The sequence below is a fragment of the Mus caroli genome, chromosome 13 (assembly GCF_900094665.2).
Source record: "Mus caroli chromosome 13, CAROLI_EIJ_v1.1, whole genome shotgun sequence".
Taxonomy (NCBI): Eukaryota; Metazoa; Chordata; class Mammalia; order Rodentia; family Muridae; genus Mus; species Mus caroli.
The window spans coordinates 98,380,936-98,404,760 of NC_034582.1; the positions used below are offsets into that span (position 1 = coordinate 98,380,936).

Consider the following 23,825-nt stretch of genomic DNA (forward strand, 5'->3'; position numbering starts at 1 on the left):
TAGGCAATATGAAAGAAACAGAAAGAAAACTTTGTTTAGTAGTAACTGGCCCAAAGTGCTGATATTGTAACTCTGCAGCCTGAGCCTGAACAACCCTGAGCACATTCTATCTCTTTACTCCTCCGTGGAGCTCCCAGCAAAGTCATTACCCCCTCAAGGCCTTGGTGTCTCTCGCCTATGAAATATTATACTGTGCTTTCTCAGAGCACCTGTAGCCCTTAATGTATCTGATTATCAATAATATTTCAGTGAAATTCAAACAATGTCCTTTTTTAGCAGGTACTGAAGATACAGCCAGCATTCTGTAAAGGTTGCATTTATAATTATAGCTGGTAAACATATCAACTTAAGTAGGTAAATGGTATTCGATTCATTTCGTTACAACCCAATTGTTTGCCATTTTCACCAAATGCAGTTTTGGACCGTGAAAGTCAGTCTGGGCTCTGGTTGAGCAAGGCTTATTCCAGAGACCCAGTAGAAAATTCCGCAAGGGATGGAACCGTGAGCTACGTTCCCAGATGTAGGCTCCTGACACCACAAGGCCTCAACTCCATAATCCCGTAGCCACATTCAGTCACATAGGAAAATGTCCCAAGCTCCTGATATTCTGGCTGGACTCCATTCCCACAGTTACCTGGCAATAGCCAGGTAGGCCTGGCCCACTGTAAAAGGGGCTGCTTGCCCCTCCTCTCTTGAGCTCTTTCTTGCCTCTTGTCCCCTTGCTCCCTATCTCTTCCCTTCCCTTCCCCCTCTCACCAAGATGCCATGGTCGGCCTCTACTTCTCTATTCTTTTCTCTCTGCCTTTCTACAATAAATGCCTTAAAACCATGGACTGCCTCCTTTCTTCTAGACTCACCATGCTGGAGCGATGGAGAAGGCCTTCCCCTAAAGAGCAAAGTGGCAGGAAGGCCTCCCAGCGTTTCCAGCCACTGAGGGGACCAAGGACTCTCACCTGCAAGGGAAACACCCAGCGCCTCCCCCCAACACCTCTGGCCTCCATGAGGCCCAGGGACCCCAGACTGCTCCCTCCCCACACCCTCGGACCCGTGGCTTGCACTCAGCGGTGTGGGGGCACCAACTCCCGAGTCCGCACACCGAGTGCCCCGAGCTCTGGCGGGGTCATCTCCCCCCTCCCCTTATTTCCCCATGTCCTGTCCCCAACAATGCAGATTTACATATCTGTAAATTTACAAGATTTCTGGCTGCATCTAAATTACCTGAACACTTAGAAGCTGCTGTAAGCTGACAGGCGTGGTCCCTAGGTTCCCCATTCTTTTTCTCATCATCTGTTGCATACAAGCTCTCGGGTTTGTTTTTCTTAGTTCCTTAGATTAAGTACGTCTCCTCTTACCCATTTAGTTCTTGGAGGCCAGGGCATTGATAAATGACAGCCTGGGCAACTGTGTGTGCGTCTGTATTTACAACTCTGTCCACAGTTATAAGATTCTATCCTCAGCCTTGAAGTTGGTGGCAGAGTTCTTACCAGCAGCTGTAGACGGCCCATCTGCTCCCCTGAAGTGCTCACATTCTGGCTGGTGGGAGGGCCACCAGAACCACACCCATGTGGACTCGGAAGATTCTTGTAAAGAAATACAGATGCTGCCTAACTAGTTGGCATCAGTTAGAGGAGCTAGTGGGAGAACATAACACCTGAATTGGATGTTCTTAGCGTTGATGAGAGGAGTCTGGGCTCTTCTTGACTTGAGTGAGTGCTGACAAGAAAGAGGGTGATGAGCTGGAAATGAACAGTGTGCCTGAAAGAGTGGAAGCTTGGTGTGGCTGGTCTATCTGTGAAATTCAGAGCATAAATTCCACATAAACGGTGAGGAGACACCGTTTCAGGTTCCTGCAACCAAGTGAAGGGAGCCTTAGGCTCCATGTTTGCAAGCTAACATTTAACTCTAAGCCATGAGAGTTTTAAGGAAGGAAAATGGTGTTTACTTGGGTTTGGTCTCATCTGTTTTGTGCTCCTGTTCTACAGTTTTTTAAAGATAAAAATGCTGTCATTAGTAGTCTACATAGAAGATAGTTTGAGCATCTTATGCTCTGTTGTTTATAAATTATACAATAGCTTGTATTTTCTAGAACCAAAATAAAAACTAAAAATGCCTTACTGTACCATCAGATAAATCTCAGAATTTATACACATGCACACTTTTTTCAAAGGGGGGCTTGCTTCATCTTATTCTGAACAGGCTTAAAACTCTCACTGTGTTAGCATTGGTGAAACCCAAACATATTTTCCAGCGTATAGACTGTGCTTTAATGAAATTAAGGCTTGCTTTTAATATTCTGATCAATTTTTGAAATACCACCATTTCATAGTTTCATACGCATCCCTCCAATAGCGGTAGATATGAGCTGCCTTTGCAGGTGAGGCTGTGCAGCATCCTAGGTTTCAAACTTTGCCTTAAGAACAGAGGTGACAATGACCCCAGTTGCTAAGGCCAGGGTCTTTTGACCTCACTCATGCCTCTCCCTTCAACTCAGACTCTGATCTGAAAGTGCCCAGCACAGCAGAGGTCCAGGGTCCGTCTCCTTGGACACTATTTATGGCATATAGACAGCCATGTGCGACTCCATTTTGCCTTCCCCACAGATAGGGAGAGTGTGGGCTCCGACCTTAATTTCCTCTTTTCCATGCCTTTTATGGTGCCTCCTTTCTCTTGCCTTTTGGCAAGGATAGTAGAGCTGTACCCATGCCTCCACTGAGCATTCCCCACCTAGATGCCCACCGGAGCTGATCTAGTAATATACTAACACCTGTGTGTCAGGGTGGCACATTTTCTGGCTGTCCCGAAACTCAAACTCCCTCTCTAGATTAGGCTGGCCTCAGGATCACAGAGATCTGCTTGCTTCTGCCTCCTGAGTGCTGGGATTAAAAGGCATGAGCCACCAGCCATTTAAAAGAGGCCCCAGATGAGGCAAGTTCTCTGTGGGTTAGAGGCCAGCCTGGTCTATATAGTGAGTTACAAGGCAGCCAGGGCTACATACAAAGAAACCCTGTTTCAAAAAGCCAATATGTAATTAAAAACAAAAAACTACTTGAAAAGATTAAAGTCTCCATGAAAGCTCTGAGTCGGCCCAAAATAAACTCTCTTTGCTTTTCTGATCTCAAAAAAAGTCATTTTTATAACTAAAAATATCCTAACTTTTAAACTTCATGTACACACTAGCATTTTAATATTTGAGCCTTGCAAAACTGTCCTACTTGAACGGAAAATATAACTCAAGTAGCAGGTATTATGGTGATGACCTGGGACTCTGGTCAGTATTAAATGTAATCATTAAATAAAATCCAGGAAATAAACATATCATCTCTGTTACATCAGCCACATTTTAGGTGCCCAGTATACGCTTACGTTGGTAGCAATCATACCATGCTACAGATAAAGAGAACATTCCTATTACCTCAAACCCTAAACTATGCTAGTCTATGAGAAAGCCATAATTATGGTAGACATGATGAAAAGTTGCTACCCCTGAGCTTTGCACGCACAGGAATAATGAGGCATTTCTTCTTGCTATCAGACCAAAGAAGCCATGTTCAGCACATTTTGAAAGACATGTCCCCCAGCTGCTGAAACCTTCCCCAAAGCCAGTGTGTGTAGTGAAACATGCTCTAAGTTGTTGCCTTTTTCTACTGAATTTTCTATTAAATTTTGTTTTTAAAACTATGCCTATATTCTAATATAGATATATTTATGAAAAAAAATCCTTTTGAGATATACACTGTAGAAACTCTCTTTTCATGTTAGATGTGTGGTTCTCAACCCTTCTCATGCTACAGTCCCTCATGCTGTGGTGACCCCCAACCATAAGCTTATTTTCATTGTTACATCATAGCTGTAATTTTGCTACTGTTATGAATTGTGATGTAAATATCTGTGTTTCCTGGTGGATGGCCTTAGGTAACCACTGTGAAAGGTCATTTGTCCTGCAGAGGGGTCACGACACAGGTTGACTATCACTGTGCTCTCTGGTAGCATTAGATGGAACTACACTTGAGTACTTATGATAACTAAGTAAGTCATTTGGAATATGACTTACTGATATACTTTCTCAGTGTATCAGCTGAGCCACAAGAAGGCTGATTTTATGTCAATTGATGAGGCACCTGCTGCTTGTAAGTTACAGAGAGAAGCACGAGATGACCCAAGACAGGGAGTAACTAACCTCCAGGATGTAACCCAGAGATAAGCAACCACAGCAGGGAGTGTGTCCACGGTGCCAGCTGAGCCTGCTGGTGACATTCAGATTTCTTTTATAACTTTCATTACAGACATTCTTCATTGTCTATTATATGAAATACAGCAAGTACCCATTGCACAGATAATTCAGTGATACATTTGCCATTGAAAAGTAACTTTTATGAAGGTAATATATTTTTGTTTCACACACAAAAATTCTCAGAAACATTGATTTCTAAGAGACTTGAGACAAGACCAGCCACCAGGTTTACTTTCCCAGAATTAACAGTAACATCCTGTATTAAATGATTGTGAAATGTTGGTAATGAAACAAACCCACTTATTGTGCTTCACTGTGATTGGTTTGTCTCTCCACCGTTGCTAAACTCTTTATTTTGATAGAAAAGCAAAGCTTCATGCTGTACAGAAACTTGACACAGTAAACTTCTACCCATAAACAACAGAACCTTAGTGAGTGTCTAATAAATGAATTAACTAAAACTGCAGCTGGCCTTGCTTTGTGAGTGACAAATATGGGGAAAGTGATGTTAGCAGCTGATCTAAAATGTGTTCTTGCCGGGTGTGGTGGGCCAGACCTTAAATCTCAGCACTCAGGAGGCCCAGTCTGCATAGTGAGTTCCAGGATGGTCAAGGCTATGTATATAAAGTCTATATTTAAAACAACAACAAAAACCGTAACAAACAAAACAAATCCACAAATAAAATGCATTCTTTATTTTTATTTAACTTTTTTGTATTTTTTTTTCATTCTTAATGCTCCCTCTCTCAGGTAAACTTTCAAAACAGGGATTTTAACTAACAGGCAATATTGATTTGTGTTATATCCATTGTTTTCTCTTGAGTCCCATCATCAGCTTCATAGAAGGTCTCATTTGTTGAATTTGATACTGCATTGAGGCCTTTGGCTTTTCTGTTTATGTTGCCTGGAAATACACAAGACCAAATGAAATAATTAATCAAACTTACGACATAAAATTTGTCTTTTCAAAGTTTGTGCTCGAATTGTTATAATAGTATGGAAAATAGGATGTCCTGAAAATGTTATATAGATGAGTGAGAACCAAATCCATTCAGGATGATTTTGAGCCATGCATTGTGAAAGTGAAAGGAGATATTCCATCACAGGGGTACAAATTTCATTGCTATACTCTTTCTCCGGGCCTCTGTGAGAAAGCACAGATTTCACAAGGTGTTAACAATTTCAGGGTCACTCAAAGTGTGACTCCCTACTCTACATATAACTAGTAAGTAGACTGCATTAAAGCTAATCATAATAATTTTAAGACACTGAAGGCTTTGCCACCATAAGCAATTTGGATGTGAGGTTTTCTATTTGGTTTTTTTTTTTTATTGGATACTTTCTTTATTTACATTTCAAATGTCATCCCCTTTCCCAGACTCCCCTCCACAAACCCCTCATCTCATCCCCCTCCCTCTGCTTCTATGATGATGCTCACCCACCCATCTACTCACTCCTGACTCATCATCCTGGCATTCCCCTACACTGGGACATGAGCCTTCACAGGACCAAGGGCCTCTCATCCCATTAATACCAGACAAGGACATCCTCTGCTTCATATGCAGTTGTTGGCTTAATCCCTGGGAGCTCTGTGGGGTACGGTTGGTTGATACTGTTGTTCTTCCTGTGAGGTTGCAAACCTCTTCTGCTCCTTCAATCCTACAGTGGAATATATTGCTTGTCTCCATGTCTTATCATATCTAATTAATATGTGTCATGATAGAGTTTTAAACACTACCTACTGTGCTTATTAATGGATCAATTTATTACTATTTTACATTATTACTCAATTGATATTTTAAGTACTTAATTGTCCTAAAATAATATTATTATTTCTTTAATTTTAGCCATTCAATTAGTTCATGTTTCTTAAATGATTTTATCCCTTCTTATGTATCCTGTCTTATACATTGTTGAATTCACAAGGGGTATTTGGTCTTTGGAACTTGCAGTTGTGATACTAAACTTAAAGAGAGGAAGTGGGAAGGGTTTTAAAGAGCACATTCATTCCACAATCCAGTTCACACACTGCATGTAAGTCCATCCTAAGCCAGGGCTGGGGAATGTGCAGTCTTCCCTCACTAGCCCTTAAACTAACAAAGGAAGAAGTGGATTGTCCTTCTGTAGGTTGTTACTGGGCTTGTATCTTATACAAGCGTTTATTTAGGACACAAAGGTTTTGATGGGGGAGGGGGGCATCTGAAAACTTCAAACCTAATGCTGATTTATTGACTCCTGCGATGCTCACATACTTCCACTTATAATATTTGAATTAAACTTTCAAAACTGCTCTCTGCTTCAGCACAGAGAGCTGTGTTTTGTGTTCTTTACAGCAAAGGGGAACCTCAGGGTGTTATTTGCTAACCTAGCCATTTGGATGCTTGGAGTTGTCTCTATTCTGGCAGCTTTCATTTCCATTATACACATCTGTGGCAAACGCTGGAAGAATTCATGGAAACTGCCTACCGCTTTCTGACTTGTACAAGGTATGAAAATACATTCCAGTGTTAAAAATTCTGTGTCTGTCCACAGCTCTGTGAGAGCCCTGACTTGCCAGCCCTGGCTCATTACCTACTTGGCTTTCAGATCCTTCCAAAGGCGTTAGCTTATCAAGACTATTTCCTAGGTTGGCTTTGAAAACCAAAGTGATTACCCCTAACACAGCAATTTCCTATTCGAATGAGAAAAGATTGGTTGTAAACACCTGATGAACGATCCAGAATCTGGGATTGGGGGGTGGGGGGAGCCCAAAAACACTTTCAATGGATTCCCTCCAGCAAAGTTAAAGTAATTGGAGATATAGATGACAACCGGTAGAGCCCCAGTGAGGGCAGAGTCCCCTAACGTCCCCTGGGGACCATTTTAAGAGAAGCCCTCGCCTGCTTTTCCTAGTGTTCCTATCATAGAAACAAATTTCTTATCCATCCAAGTAGGGATAAGACCTTCTATCACATAGCTACAACACGGATTTGATTTTAAGTAAGAAATCTGTAATGCCATTGAAGTGCGGAGGATTTGCTACGCACAGAAAGGTTTTCTTATTAATTCCTGTTTCTTTAGTTGACTACAAATTGCCAACATCCACCAGCACAGTTCTTCCCTTCAGTCCCTTGTACTGAGCTTTCGTGTGAGCATCCTGACTTTATTTTAGTCTGGACATTATATGTACATCTTAGCCTTCCTTTAATCCTGGACATGATAGGCTGGCACTTAAAACTTTTGGCCTTTGGCCAATTTAAATCCAGTTTATCAAACAAAATTATACCTGCTCTTTTTGCAGCTATGATAACCTGCTTGTTCTGATAACAGCTAAACTTGTGTTTACTTCAGAACTGGTCCTCGGGGTCAAACTTACCGTGTAAGGGTGAAATTGGATCTTGGCAGCCATCTCAAAACAGGAAAATAGAGTCACAGGTCTTTGTCTCCTGGCCACACCTACCGGGCAGAATTGTGATGGATCTTTCTTGCTGTTATCAATCCTGCTTAGTATAATTTAGCATCTGCCCTGCCACCCTGGAGCCCTAAGCAGCTTCCAGCTGCTGACCTAGCTGGATAGCTTTGGGGAACAATCTTTGAATCTACACTCAAAGTCATGTTGTTGTTGTTGTTTTTCTCTTCTCTTTTTGGTATTTTTTTTGAAACAGGGTTTCCCTGTGTGGCCTGGGTTATCCTGGAACTCACTCTGTAGACCAGGTTGGCCTCAAACTCAGAGATCTGCCTGTCTCTACCTCCCAAGTGCCAGGATTAAAGGCAAGCACCACCACTGCCCGACTTGTTTTGTTGTTGTTTTGTGGTGGTGTTTGTTTTGATTTTTGAAACAGTCTCACTATGACTTAGGCTGACTTGGGCCTGGAACTTAGGTTCCTCCTGCCTCAGTGTCCAGGGATTAAAGGCCTGTGCAGCCAAGCCTGGCTAATCTCTACTAAATCTCTGAGTATTTAAGGATGAAAGACTGACTTCTGTTTTGCTTCCTGTTTCTGGTTTCAGCTTTGGCTGCTTGACCTTGTACTCTAAAGGGCACATTTAGCACTCACAAATGCTGCTGTCTGTTAAGTAATTTGGTTCTCTGCGTTCTAACTAAAACATCCTTAGGAACTCTCCGATTGATGTCTTAAATTGAAAGATCCTTTTTAGAACCCAGGAGAAGCTTAAATATTCTTTTAAATTTACATTTGTGTGTGTGTGTGTGTGTGTGTGTGTGTGTGTGTGTGTGTGTGTGTGTGTGTGTGTGTGTATTTAGAGGCAAACTTGTGGGAGATGTGTCTCTCCTCCCACTGTGTGTATTCTGAGATCTAACTCAGGTCCTCAGGCTCAGCAGCCAGTGCCTTGACCTACTGACCTACTTTGTTTTCTGTTGCTGTGGTAAACAACAACTGACCTGATCAAAGGCAACTTGAGAATAAAAGGATTTATTTGGTTCATACTTACAGTTTCATCACTGAGGGAAGTCAGTGTAGGAACTCAAGGCAGAATCCGTGGAGTAAGGCTGCTCGCTGGCTCACTCCCTGGCTCATGCACCACTATCTCGTTTGCCCAGGCTGACCTGCCTAGGAATGGTGCTGCCAACAGTGGGCTGGGCCCTCCCACAGTCATCAATAGCCAAGACAGTTTCTCAGAGACATGTCTGCAGGCCAGCATGATCAAGGAAGTTCCTCATCAATTGAGTCTCCATGAGTGAGTAGCTTTTTATGACAGTGTATCTAAATTATTCTATTTTCTATGACTACCACAATGAATTCTTTAAAAGCTTTTGTGAAATAAAATACTGCCAAGTAGAGTCAGCAGTACAATTTAATGAGTTTTCAGCATTTTTTTTCTGAGTATTAAGTATTTAGTAAAGTGGCTCCCAAAGTTATCTATAAATTTACTATAAAACCATCAAAATATCACTTGACGGTTGTAAAAATTTTAAGAGTGTGATTCAAAAGTTCATTTGGAAACTTAAGAAGCATTGCACACAAAAGGCCAAGATGTTCTTAAAAGAAGCTTAATGGTAAGAAGGAGACAGGGCCTTGATGCTAAAATAATGTAACAGCAGTAACTTTAAAGTCTATCACAACAAGAATAATCAGAATGAATAACTGAACAGAACACAGTCTAAAAACAGACCTTAGTACATGTAACAATTTGTGACAAACCACTATTTAGGTTGACAACGGAAAGATAGATTAACTAATAGATATTGGACAACTGACTCATCTGGAAAATAAAAAAGGCAGATTTTTTTTTTTACTTCACTTCTAGAAAGTTATGAAAGGTTTAAGTATATAAAAACAGTAGGAAAAAAAAACCCCTGCAGTCTATGAAAAAATGAACACCCTCATAGAAAATGTATAAAAAGTAAGTAGTACACTACAAAAAAATAATAGTAAGAATATCTGATTAGATAGATTTGAAAAAAATACTATTTTTTATGGAATTAGTAAAATAGATACTTTTAAATAATAATCCCAAAGGACACAGAGATTGTGGAAAAGTACGTAAATATGAGTAGTAATTTTTCTGGAGGGCAGATAGTAAATATACTCACAGCTTTTGATATGTGTGAGCACTCAGAGCAGGGGTTTCTGCTAAGGATTTATGCTAAGCAAAATATTTATGTGTTCAATGTATCTGTAAGATAATGGTAGAAGTGGAAGTTAGTAAGTGGAAGTAACTTAATTAAGTATGGTGTATCTACTGTCCGATGCTATGTATTGTAATACTAAATTCTATACCCGAAGGTCTAGGCTTTTGTTGTGCAAACCTTGTTCCTTGATTTTAAAACTATTGGTTAAATAAAATTGGTTATAGCCAATTACTGGAAAGATTAGAGGAAGGTGAGTTTAAAGTGACCTGGTTGGAAGAGGAGGGACAGGTGGAAGGGGAGGGAGGAGGAAGCTGCCATGCAGGGAGAGAAACCATGAGCACATGGCCAGGAGAAACAGCAAGTATCTGGGGTATAACTGGGAAGGTAGCCTGGCCTGCAGTTAGAAGAGTGGATTAGGGGTGACCACCCCCACCCCAGTAATTGTCAAAGGCAAACAAAATAACCACAACCTGAGTCTCATTTATTAGTAAGCTAGTCAAGGACAAGCTTAGATTGTTTTTACTTTAATCTATACTTGATTTCTAAACATTGTTACCAAGTGAAATTTTGTGTGTGTGTGTGTACGTGTGTGTGTGTGTGTGTACGTGTGTGTACGTGTGTGTGTGTGTGTGTGTGTGTTTCCTGGAGGGGAACAAAAAGGTGCTCCCAAAGTGATGGGCAAATTTCAAGTGGGCATTGGATACAGTTTAAGAGAGTTTGCTCAGTGGAAGGAGAGATGGCTTAGTGGCAGGAGTGCTTCCCGTGCAATCATAAGGATGTGAGTGTGGATCCCAGTGTTCACGTACGCCAAGGTCCTGCATATGCTTGTGCTCTCAGCACTGGAGAGGATGGAGCTGGAGGATCACTTGAGCCTCCTGGCCAACATGCTGCCTAACTGTAGCATCAGTGATACACCATTATCCAAGGAAGTAACACAGACCCAGATACAGCAGGACGGACACAGAAGATGTCTTCTCCTGGCTTCTGTATGCAATGCGTATACACTGCACACACAAACACATATATACTCATAAAAAAATTAAAAATTAAAAATTGTCCACTGACCATTATAAGATCATTCATGGATCAGAATAAACAGTCATAATAATGTTTTAAAATCCAAGAGACCATACTGAGATTATAATGAATAGACCATCCCAATCCTATGGTTAGAGTTCATGTGTTCCTCTAAAAGTCAAATGAAATTAAACTGAAAAGTTATAGTAGAGTTGAGGAGCTTAGAATGTGGTGAGACCATAAGAGTTCTCACCTTCTGGGTGGAGTTAGAATTCCTACAGAAAGGGTGGAGGGAACTAGCTAGCTGCTTCTTGCCCACTCTCTCCCTGCTCCACAAGGAGACTCAGCATCATGGCATGCACCATCTCAGAAGCAGACAGCAGCTCTCACCCAGTGCCGAATCCACTGCCGTCTTATCTTAGACTTCCCAGCCTCTGGGATTGTAAAAAGTAACTTCTTTTCTTTACAAATTTTATAGTCTAAACTATTTTGTTTCAGTGACACAAAGGACTAAGATAAACAGCAGAGCAGTGAAATAAATTTTAAAGCCGTAAGAGGTTGGAAAATTGTCATTTACAAATATCATAATAACAGTTGTCAAAAAAATCAGTGGCTGGGTGAGAATTTACAGAAGAAAAGAATATTTTCATGGTTTCAGAGATCTCCCTGCAATCAAGTTAATAGCACTAATAATCAGGCCAACTAAAAATCTCTGCTGCCTGGGGTACTTTGATACTATAACTTCTGTGCGTTCCTGTAAAAGAGAAAACAGACAAACAGAAATTGAGGAACACTGCACAAAATATCTGGCTTTTTCTCTTCAAAACTGCCAGGGGGCATAAAAGAAAAAGAAAGGCTGAGAATTAGGATCAAGGAAAGAAGAAATAAAACTATAAAAATGTAATTCTGGGCCAGATCCATGATTAGAAAAATTAACTATGGAGATTGGGAAGCATTAATATACACCCCAGAGTGTATGTTGCTGCACGAGTGTTGTGGTGGCTAGCTTGGACATGTGGACAGGGTTCACACAAGAGGAAGGATCTTTTGTTCCTAGGAAGTGCTATGGGTTTTATAGTTTAAAAGTCATGCCACTCAGAGAACATGCAGAAAGTACCAACGATAGAACCAATGAAGCAAAAGAGTGAAAAGAGTCAGTTAACCTGCCGAGAGATATACAAATGCTTCATAGACTCCATGGAACTCTTCTCTCTGAGAGTGAAATGATACCAACAGTAAAAGCCACAGCACTGTGTGAAGTAAGAAATGGGTTAAATGATGACAGAGAGCTCATTCATTGGCAAAGAAAGACAGCAATTCTGTTTTGTTTTCTTAAAAGAGACAGGGGGAAGGGAGCAGGAAGGACAGAGACAGGCAGACAGACAGATGCTAAACAAACAGACAGATGCTAGATAGATAAGACAGACAGACACATCCCCATTATATAACCTAGGCTTGCCTCAAACTTATGCCAATCCTGCCTTACCCTTCTGAGTGCTGGGATCACAGACAAAGGCTGCCACGCCCCCTGCTTCCCAATTTGCTTTATGTGATATATGTATATATAGAAAAATCTCCCTGCAGGATGCAGACCGCAGTGCTGACATCTTCCACTCTTGTGCTGAGAGCATTTGTCTCTCAGTATTTTCAGTGTTTCTACAATGAACATGAGCAGAGAGAAAAACCTTACCTTCTGAGGAACTGAGAGCATCTTTTAAGAAGAAACACAAGACCATTTCAAGTCAAAGACTCAATTTGCACATAGGCACAGTAAATGATTCTGTGATTTTGTTTCCAATTTACTTTCTCTGTATTGTATACGCAGTTTTGTTTTTCACCTAGGTAGCTGTGTCTTACTGCCAATTTACCTCTCCCTTTTCATTTCTACTTTCCACCTTTCCAAGTCAAGCACCAAGTTCCAACTTGAGGGTGTTTTTTGTTCCTATCCCATTTTATTATTTCTTCCTAGTCATTTTTCTAACAGTGACTTTCTAATTTTCATCAGGAACACTACTTCTCTTGAGTCCCTGACATTGATCATCACCCGCCCCCCTCCACAGGACCTGCTCAGAGCCTCGGGAGGTTTTGCTTTATCTTCCTGAAGCAGCAGTTTTACTTGGATGTGGGTCACAGTTGTCATTATCAGAGCAGAATACACATCACACTATGCAGTCAGTTGAAAATTCCCATCACATTTAAAAGCAAAATGAGAGAGAATTCAGTGCGAAAGCTCACAAGGCTTACAGTAGACCTTTCCCACTGTAGTCCTGAGACTGCTGAAGCCTTGACTTCTTCTCTGATATGCCCAGAAGCACCTCACTATGGAAACATTTGAAACGTGGAGACCTACGGGCATCGTCTCTGACTGTGCCACCATTAACCATGATTATTCTCCCACAGCCTTGGATGAGCCCTCACCCTTAGGACTGTCTGCACACAGCCATCTTTTGCTTGGGAACTTCCTGTCTGAGGCAAAAGCAATACAAGCCACAGTGCTCTTCCAAATACTGCTATTTGAAATGTGCATAATCCCCAAACATAACAGTGTTAAAAGAAGAGAACAGCCACAAGATACAACTTAAAAGTCCATCAATTGCTCAGCAAGAGGAGTTCTGTACAGCACGGGCAGCAAAGTTTATGCCACTAACATCTGTAGCCCTGGCCAGAAGAGACCTACCTGCCTTTCTAAGATCAGTTTCAAAGACTGTAAAACCCTAAGCTGTATACATTTAAAATTGAAATACAACTGGGCGGTGGGGGTGCACGCCTTTAATCTCAGCACTTGGGAGGCAGAGACAGGCAGATTTCTGAGTTCGAGGCCAGCCTGGTCTACAATGTGAGTTCCAGGACAGCCAGGGCTATACAGAGAAACCCTGTCTCGAAAAACAAAACAAAACAAAACAAAAACTAAAATTGAAATACAATAGAATAGGAAAAATCCTGGCAGTAATCTGTAATTAGCCTATTTTAGACCTACACCGACATAATCTACAGAAAAGAAAAGACTCAGAACCCTATATCCATTGTTAAGAACACACTTCCTCCTACCCATTCAAATTGCCTGTAATGAAAACAATCTCCATTATGAAAATTAATCTAAATTAATCTAAAATTAATCAGACTTTCCAACAGAATGTCCTATTGCCCCTGCCTCTCAGGCAGGAGAAATTCACTGTTTTCTTAGAGTCCTCAGCTATGTAACTATGTTGTCATCTTTCCATGTAGCAGAAAGTCTGTGTTTCGACACTCCTGATGTGCTCTGAAACTGCTTGCTATCTCCTAGGTTACATTAGACTTCTTAAAACTTTTTTTCCTGTTTATGCTGTATGTGAAGACAACCAAATAAAAATTGGTGATAAATGAAAAAAAAAAAGAAAATTAATCTAAATAGTCTTCTCCAGGGAAGAACACACCAATTGGTTATCTAATGCCAAATGTTCATCCCTGAAAACATACATACATGTAACATTATACAGACTGAGCAGGTTATACTTAAAGATTTAGGAGTGTGCATGCAAGCATGTGTGTGTGTGTGTGTGTGTGTGTGTAACAACATTGTGAGAACAATCAATGAAGAAAGAGGACATGAGTTTGAAAGGGAGCAAGGAGGAGTAGTGGGAGGAAAGGGAAGGGAAATTACGTAATTTTAATCTCAGAAAATAAATAATTTTAAGAAATTAAAATAATGTGAGATGAATTTTTAAGAGATAATGTTGAAAGAAAAGGGTTCTAATGGGTGAGATCAACTTTCCTCAGATGTACAATTTACACACCTAATTAATCATGGAAACAATTCCTATGCCTACAACCCTTAACACTCTCCTTAAATGTCATAATATTCTTAGCTTGTCTTTCCCATGGCTTGAACAAGGTATCACTTGTTAGGTGGTGGAAACACTGAAATGGAAGACTAATATTTAACAAAGTGAACAATGATTAATTTTCACTTCAAAGGGTTCAGGAGGAACCCATTTCCAACAGCATATAGATTTCTTATTTTGTGCCCTGAATTGTGATTTAAAAAAAAAAAAAAAAAAAAACCAACCCACAAAACCAAAATTACCTCCTTTGAAAGCAACAGTAAGGAACTGGTTACTTTACATTCTATATGCTGTTTTCTAATATATAATATATGCTTATATATATGTGTGTGTATGTGTGTGTGTATGTATTTATATATGTATGTATGTATGTATGTATGTACCAGACTCAGGACAGGTATATTAAATTAACTTTCCTACCCTGGCACATATATTTTTGTGAAGAACAAAGTGGGGATATTTCATTGCAAGAAAGCAGTCTCATCTAACTTTATTAAAGTTAACTGCATTACGTTTTAACTTCATTAAAAGGCTTTGTCCAAAAAAAAAAAAAAAAAAAAAAAAAAAAAAAAAAAAGCCAAATCTGAATTGGCATGCTTCTGGATTCTGGATTCACAGAGCAAACATGAAACAGAGTTTTGCATTTTTCCTTGAGCTAAACCAGAAAAAGTAACCACTTTTATTTATCACAGAGTATTATATAGAAGACACACTCAATGCACACTGGATGACTGCAGCAGTGACTAGACCTGATCTGTGTTTCACAAAATACATTCCTGAGATCAGTAAAGATGTAGGACTAGTCACGTTAATTTAATCCAGAAATGTTTGAGCATTATAATCATCAGGCATATCACAGTGAATAAATGTGGCAAAAAAAATTACTTTGCTGGAACTCAGGTTTTAGAGTGTAGAAAAGTTATAGATAACAGAGAGATAAGTAACTAGATACTAGTTAAGTCAACTGCATTGCATGTTAGTGGTAAATGCTTGGGGGGAAATTGAGTAGGAAGAATGGAAGAAGCCTTAAGAATGCAGGTAAGGAGGAACTCCCACAGGGAGAATTTCTCAGGAAAGAGTTAAAAACACTGTAAGTCACAAAGCAGTCTGAGGAAATGGTGGTAGCACACACCTGGGCCCTGACTGAAAATCTTAAAGAATGGCAAAGGGGCTGAGGTCAGTTGGCAAAAGAGATTAGGAAAAAAAAAAAAAAAGACCTAGAGGGTAGACCACAAAAGGCCACTGCAAAGAGTTCTATCAGTTGAGAGGGCTGGGGGAATATTTGAATTTGAAGGGTAACTTAGATTTTAACAGGCTGTACTGGCTAGTTTTGTGTCAACTTGACACAGGCTGGAATTATCACAGAGAAAGGAGCTTCAGTTGGGGAAATGCCTCCATGAGATCCAGCTGTGGGGCATTTTCTCAATTAGTGATCAAGGGGGAGATCCCCTTATGGGTGGTGCCATCTCTGGGCTGGTAGTCTTGGTTCTATAAGAGAGCAGGCTGAGCAAGCCAGGGGAAGCAAGCCAGTAAGAAACACCCCTCCATGGCTTCTGCATCAGCTCCTGATTCCTGACCTGCTTGAGTTCCAGTCCTAACTTTCTTTGGTAATAACAGCAGTGTGGAAGTGTAAGTTGAATAAACCCTTTCCTCCCCAACTTGCTTCTTGGTCATGATGTTTGTGCAGGAAAAGAAACCCTGACTAAGACACAGGCTCACTAGGACTGCTCTGTGGACAGTAGGCAGGAGCAGAGGAAGAGGAAGGTCCAGGGGCAGAGAAGCTGCGTTGGTAACAAGGTACCTAGGTGATTCTTGGGCATCGAAAAAAATCGGAACCATGGTTTAAAATCATCTAAGCAAATGAGACAATAACTACCTTTACAGTCTAATTATGTGATAACCACCAATCAATCACATACATGATTGTGCTCATGGAGAAACTGGGTCAAAGCTGCCTGGACTAAATTCAGCTCTGAGCCTGTCAATTTGGCCCCTTGATCCCAGTGCTTTGGGAAGAGAACTCCAGAGGGATCCATCTTGCCGTACCACGGCTGGGGGATGGGGGGTGGGGGGTGGGGCAGGATTCTTCTTTCTCCCCAGAGGAGACTCGATCTAATGCAGGCACTTGGTGAGGGTGACATATTTGACAAGATCACAAGGCAGGGACTTCATAAACATGACAGATTCTATCTTCAGCTAAAATAATTTTTAAAAGATTTTCCTTTTCTTTTTAAATGGGAGCAATAAACACTCTATGCTATTCTAAAAATGGCAACATAGGTCCTGTGTGTGTGTGTGTGTGTGTATTTACCTACATGTTCTTTAATATATATTCTGAATATACACATGTCAACATTTAAGATTAGTGTTTCCTAATACCCTAATGGAAATCAGTTTCCACAAAATTTTGATAGTTTATAATGACAACAACAATATCTGTATACTACTTTATAAATGAGGCAATAAGGAGACACAGAGGAATCTCTGTATAAATTATGCCTAAAAATCTCTTTCTACTTTATAGTTACACCTTACACATACACATACACCAATAGCATTAATTAGTTTGTAGGCTACTCAACAGCAGAGAACAGTCTATTTGTTTTTCAGATTTTTTTAAAGCACCTCTGAATTCTTTTAGATTCCCCCTTGATTCTTCATACTAGGTACCAGTTGGACAATTGACTGACCAGTCCAGAATAAAATACCAAGAGCATCCTGTTGGGAGTTTTGTTGTTTTGTGTATTTGACTTCCTTGGTTCCACAAGAACATCAAACTTTAATGTTACAAGAGGATTAATTATTGATAAGTAAACCGGAATTACATATATGAAATAAGATGTCCCTGAGGGCGTTTATACTCTGATAGTTTCCATTGAATACTATTTCCCGACAATATCCTGTCACTTAAAACTGGTTCAGTGTGAATTCTTGCGAGGATACATTGTAAGGTGAATCTTTAAACAAGATTCATTTTGAACAGTGTGACCTGTTGCCCATCTTAGAGTTATTCTTTTGGCTATGGTACAGGTAGTTAACTACAAACAACAAATTTAGCTTACCTTCTAGAGTAGAAGATGTCTCTAGGTGCTGAAGTTTAAGGCCATTGTCTAATCTTTGAGGTTTTGTGTACAGAAATAAGTAGCAAAGGACACAGACACTGATGATAAAGGCAAGTAAGACAAGGGCAGCGATTCCCAATCCAATCAGAGCACCAATACTGGGGAAACAGAAAGAAGTCATGTCATCCAAACTGCCACACAGGCAAACTGGAACGAAGAATTCACTGTTCATTCTTGTTCTCATTAATTCATAACCAAATTCTGTCTTACCATAAACTATGCATGATCGAAATTTTCATCTTGAATTCTTGATACATTTTGTTTATAGTATGTAAGAATCTTTAAAATTTGTATGTTAATATCAGTGTGACATCTATGAGATAGTACAAAGGTCACATGAGTCTTTAAGAACTTCGTAAATATCTCAGTCCAATGAATCAAGTTAATCAGATAAATACCACACCTTAGAAAGATCAATTTTGCAAGCAAAACATAAACAGGAAAATACTTCCTTCTGTAAGAGTCAGGAAACACATATATCAGAAATATAAAACTTTTCTCTTAGAGATATCTATGAAAGACACCACTTATTAATATACTGCCAAGGAACAGCCTCAGCTTAGAGAGGGGTTCTAAGGGAAGGGTGTTTGGGAGTCATGAAAAGAATGACTCAAAGTCAATTATGTGGTACAAACTGACAGCCTTGTGTTCTGCTCCTGCTGGCTCTCCAGACAGCTCATCAAGATAGCTCAGCTCTCTGAAGGGGACTGAAGCCCCATAGGAGGAACATCAGTATAAACTAACCAATACCCCTAGAGCTCCTTGGAACTATACCACCAATCAAAGACAATCAAACACATGGTGGAACTTGTGGCTCTAGCTATATATGTAGGATGGCCTAGTCGGTCATCAATGGGAGGAGAGGTCCTTGGTCCTGTGAAGGTTCTATGCCCCAGTATAGGGAATGTCAGGACCAGGAATGGGAGTGGGTGGGTTGGGATGCAGGAGGCGGGGATAGGGGATTTTCAGAGGAAAAACTAGGAAAGGGGATAACATTTGAAATGTAAATAAAGAAAATATCTAATTAAAAAAAAAGATAGCTCAGCTCTCAAAGATCATAGCCCAGTCTTTTATTTACATATCAATTCAATCAACCACCCCAATTTCCCTTTTGATTATCAGCATTTTATGGCCTTAGCCCCTTGATTCTTAGAAAAAGACAAGTACATTTTTAAAAAATGTAACAGTAAATTCAGAGGTCTGCCTAATTTTGTAAACACAGACAATAAGCTAGTCAGATGGGGTCTGGCTCTGAGATCATCATCCATCCTGAGCCTAAACTAGCTCTGTCCCAGGCTGACCTTGAACTCAGGAATCTGGTAACTTTTGCACAAACAATAAACTTAGCTGTGTGGGATCTTGCCCCATAATCTCCACTCCCCAAATCTTTCCTTAGTATCTTTCTGACAAACTGGCTCATAGTGCGGCTGTCTCTGTTCTTTTAGGTCCATGACGCTCCTCATATAATTCATCCTGCATCCTTATATTTTGCAGAGTTGAGAAGTTCTGTTTATATATTTTTTTTAATTCATGTTTTCAGGGTTCTTTCCCACAGCCTTAAGGGTTGTCCTGAACATCTCATCATTTACTACTTTTGTGGCGGACATCAGACATACCCTTTCCTCTTGAACTCATGCTGTCTCTGACTATCATGGACTCATTAAATTTAGCAGAGAGAACGTTCTTCAATAATCTTTGCAGGGAGAATATTCCTAAAGGAGGAACATAAAGTAAGTCATGTTCATTATTATACAAACAAGCCTCATGCCTAGCAACCATCAACACTCATGGAGGCCCATGCCTTGCTGACTCTGCTCCAGGGATAGGAACCATGTCACCTTATCTCTTCCATGGCCACGCAGGACTTGACGATATACAAAGCCACAACCATTGCATAAGAGAAGAGAGTTTAGTTAAAAGAAAACTGGTTTCAGAATGCATCTGAAATTCAAGTCTGAGATCTTCCTGCCTAGCACCAGGAAAGAAGCCCATGTCCCTTCCTCCAAAGGTCAAATGTGCCCTCAACTGTCATCTCCCCTGCATCACCTTTGTAATCATTCAATATGTGGTTATACATTTGGCTAGACACTAAAGTAGTAGGTTTTTATAAACGTGTGCACTTCGTACTATCAAGTAAGAGAGGGGATTTGAAAAAGCAGCGTTGTGCTGAACTGTACGCAGACTTGTGTCTTTGGAGTCATGTGGAAACAGCCATAATTAGATGTTAGGCTATTCAAGAGCAGATTTCAGCCAGTTGTGAACACTTTAAGTATTTAGTTTATAGAAAACATTCAACAGATGAAAGTAAATACTAATTAACTTATGATTGATCTGCCTGTAGCAATTTGGAATGCACATCACTGAGAAATAATGATCTCAGTCTTCATTATCTTCCTGGCTTGTCTTCAGGCTTCTGCTTTCTCTCAGGGATCAGGCCCTAGCAAGCTTGACTTTAGCAAAAGGGAAAGGGGGAGTTTGATTGAGGACACTAGGAGTGCCACTGCTTTGGGAGAAGGAACAGTATTGAAGGTGACAGGCTGTTTACTCCATTCTCAATTGATCTGATGTGATAAAACTGGCTTGCACACAAGAGCTTGTCTCCTGAGCTGCAGACAACATGGATACAAAGTTCCAATTCTCACACTTGATTTATTAACTGTCCCAGACATCCCTGCATATAGGGAAGACTGGGGACTTGTATGGCAGAATCGAAACAGAGTTATATATTTGAACCTGGAGGCTACCATGCTGGCTGTCCATTGCTCTAATAGGATTAGAGAAAGAAAAAAAAAAAAAAAAAACCCTTGCACCTTGCGTTCTGCAGACTGTATCCAGGAGGGTTAGGTTCACTTTCCTATACACAGACGTGCAAGAAAGCAATCTATGATTTTGTGCATAAAGCAGATAGTTGAGGCATGTGGACAGATCCCTGAAATGAGAAACCCAGTTGCTGAAAAATAATTTTCAAAGTAAAAAGTGACGTAGTAAATTAAAATGTGCTAACCTAATGAAACGGAGCGTATACATCATGAATGTTTAAGGCATGAGGCTTTAAAAGACTCCACAGTGTGGAGGAAACCCCAAAGGCACGTTGACTCTGCTGCAGCACCATGGCCCCATATTACATAAGCATTGCTTTGTCCCTGAAGACCTCCACGTAACGATGGAGATCCAGGAGTCCCTTAAGATGGTCATGTCAACAAATACTTATTCAGCATTCATTCATGGATGGCCCTGCTAAATAAGCCTCATTTTCTTAAGACCTGGAAAAGGTTACTGAAGTAGACTCTTTGAGTTTAGAGTCTTAGAAGGGCAGGGAAGAAATGAATGGAGCAGACACTGGAAAGGGAGAATTGTCCTTCTTCCTAGCATTCCACTGTTAGAAAGTGTGAGAAGCTGTCAGCACATCCATATAGCCATTCTCCTACTTAGCACCTGCCCTTGCCTCAAGGTAGCTCTGGCTGCCTGTCTCTAGCAGCTGTGGAATCTCAGTTCCAAAGCTACTGACTTCTGTAATATGTTTCACAGTTGGAGTATTTTAAATTAGGATCGAAGAGCAAAGAATAGAAGAGAAATGAAGCTCTCATAAATTTACCCTCCTGTGGCGTTTCCAGAGCTCAGCAATTCACAGGAACCCCTGGTTCAATGTTACCAACTGATGCCCCCAGTTAAAGTGATTTTCCTATTTCCCCTGACACTGGACTATCTGTTTTGTCCTGATGAAGATAGACCCCAGCAGGCTGATCCCTCCTTTGTGTTCTCACAAACCTCAGGAAGGTTCAATGGCCCCTTCTGCTTGTCACTGTGGCATCTAGAGAGATCTGAAGATCTTGGGCACCATTTCCAATAGAGTTTGATTTGGGCATTGTCAGGCTCAGTTGGCACTAATTCTACCCTCATCAACACCTTCAAACACTCACAGATGAATGACTGACTGAGCTTGTCTGGAAAAGCCCAGATAACAGGGCAGTCCATCACTTTCTTCCCCCAAATAATCTATTGAGGACAAAATAAGTTGACATAACTTTCTGCCAACTTTGTCCTACTTTGTTTGCTATTGATCTGACATGTGTGTCTAGTTCTGGATTATAATGAGAAAGTGACGTGATAGTAACTCATGCTAGCTAATTCTCTCTCTCTTCCTGCCTCCCCCTCCTCTACACACACGCACACACACACACACACACACACACACATGCTCACACACACAATTTATGTTAGGAGTGTAAGTTCTTTCCTATAATATTAAAATTCCATTCATTCTGTACACAAAAGAAAAGAATCAAGTTTAAAGTTTCTAAGTTTGCAGTCTTCTAGAGGGAGCATTTCATTGTGAAAACAGCATAAAGTCTGAACAGAAATAAGCGGGGGTGGGGTGGGGGGGCGCTTTAGGAAAAAGAATCAAGAAAGGCTTGTCTTTGAAAAGTGACCAGACGTCAAGCCGTGGTCAAACGGTTCAGTTGCGAGGGAAGGGTGTCTAGAAAGGACACACTGTGTAAGCAAAGCAACTCAAGCTCTTCCTTCCGTGCTGGACCCTTCAGTCCGGTTGTGCAGTGTCATTGTTCTAACCGCTGAGAAGAGCAAGTTGTAAAGCCCAGTTGTATGTATGCACCTACTCAAGCCAACACACACACACACACACACACACACACACAGAGAGAGAGAGAGAGAGAGAGAGAGAGAGAGAGAGAGAGACCCCAGCTGCTCAGTGACTCTAAGTACTCCTCTGGTCCAATGCCTCAGCCTGGGTTGCAAAGAAGCGTCCTTTCCATTCAAATATACCAAATCAACAAATACCTGAAGAGGAATTAAAACCTCCAGTCTTGTTAGTAGAGCTTCCAGCTCATCTCACAAGCAGTGGTCCCTGGGGGGGGAGCCTGGGATATATACAGGGTTCTCACTTGTCTCCAGGGTTCCCTGCAGAAACCATTCAGAAATCTGGCGCCTTGGCACGAGGACTTGAACCCAGCGGGAGCTAGGAGACCTCCCTGATTCCAGCTTTGTGTCTTCCACTGGTCACTTTCCCAGGGCTAGGAGTAGGTTGCGTTGCCCTGCCTTGCCCTGCCCTGCCCTGCCCTGCCCTGCCCTGCCCTGCCCTGCCCTGCCCTGCCCTGCCCTGCCCTGCCCTGCCCTGCCCTGCCCTGCCCTGCCCTGCCCTGCCCTGCCCTGCCCTGCCCTGCCCTGCCCACCTGAGGCTCCACATGTAGCTGTGCTTGTAGGGGAAGTAGCTGCCCGGCTCGCTGCAGCAGTACTTGAGGTCTGCGAAGCCGCAGCAGTAAAGCAGCGCGGCCCCATCGCCGCGCCGCGGGCACTGGAAAGGCTCCACGAAGCTGCGGTTGAGGCTGTAGTAGCCCGAGCACAGGCGGCTGCTCTGGCTCATCGCCGGCGGCCGTGCGCAGGATCCTGAGGTGCGAGCGATGTGTGCTCGGACTGCGCTCGTCCCAAGCCCAAGCAACCTTGGGCGCCTCCTGCGATTTGGGTTCCAAGTGCCTGGCACTCAGCCTCTGAGCCCTCTCCGCTCTATCTCCCGCTGTCCACAAGGTGCCGGAGCGCTCTGCTCTCACCGCTGGGTCTGGTCTCTGAGTGGTCCCTTTCTCTGATGGCCCAGCCCTCTGTCTCTTCTCCCTCTCCGGAGCTCCGACTGTTTTCTTTGCTCTCTACAGACTCCCTTCCACTTTCATTCTCTTCATCACAACCTGTAGCAGTCTTCACTCCACATCAGAAGAATCTCTGTAGAGGGAACAGCAGAGGTGGCCTTGGGTGCAGTTTACACAGGTACAGCCAAAGTGTCACGGCACTTTGTTTGCACAGTGACATGGCAAATGGGGTCTGGCTTGCAAAGGCTTTACCTGGGTGGACTACTGATCCAGGTTGGGGAGCAGGCTAGTAAAAGGGCTTCTGATTAGCTTTAGTGAGAGTACAGGGTGTTCAAAGTCAGGTAACAACATTCTCTTAGAAAAATTAACTGTGGGTGTTTAAAAAAAAAATACAGCGGCACCCCCACTTTCACCTAAACTACATGGAAAAGGGAGGAAAGTCAAGAGATGGTGGAAAAGAAAGTGAGA

General features: G+C 41.6%; 1 protein-coding gene across 1 annotated transcript; it reads right to left on the reverse strand.

Annotated features, from left to right (window-relative positions):
- Positions 1 to 4,365: 4,365 nt before the first annotated feature.
- Shisal2b (shisa like 2B) lies at positions 4,366 to 23,320 on the reverse strand. Its single transcript, XM_021181116.1, has 3 exons — positions 22,950 to 23,320; positions 17,701 to 17,858; positions 4,366 to 5,135 (listed from the first exon to the last, which is right to left on the reverse strand). Exons 1-3 carry the CDS (start codon positions 23,138 to 23,140, stop codon positions 5,008 to 5,010), a joined length of 477 nt encoding a protein of 158 aa, XP_021036775.1. The 5' UTR covers positions 23,141 to 23,320; the 3' UTR covers positions 4,366 to 5,007.
- Positions 23,321 to 23,825: the final 505 nt, after the last annotated feature.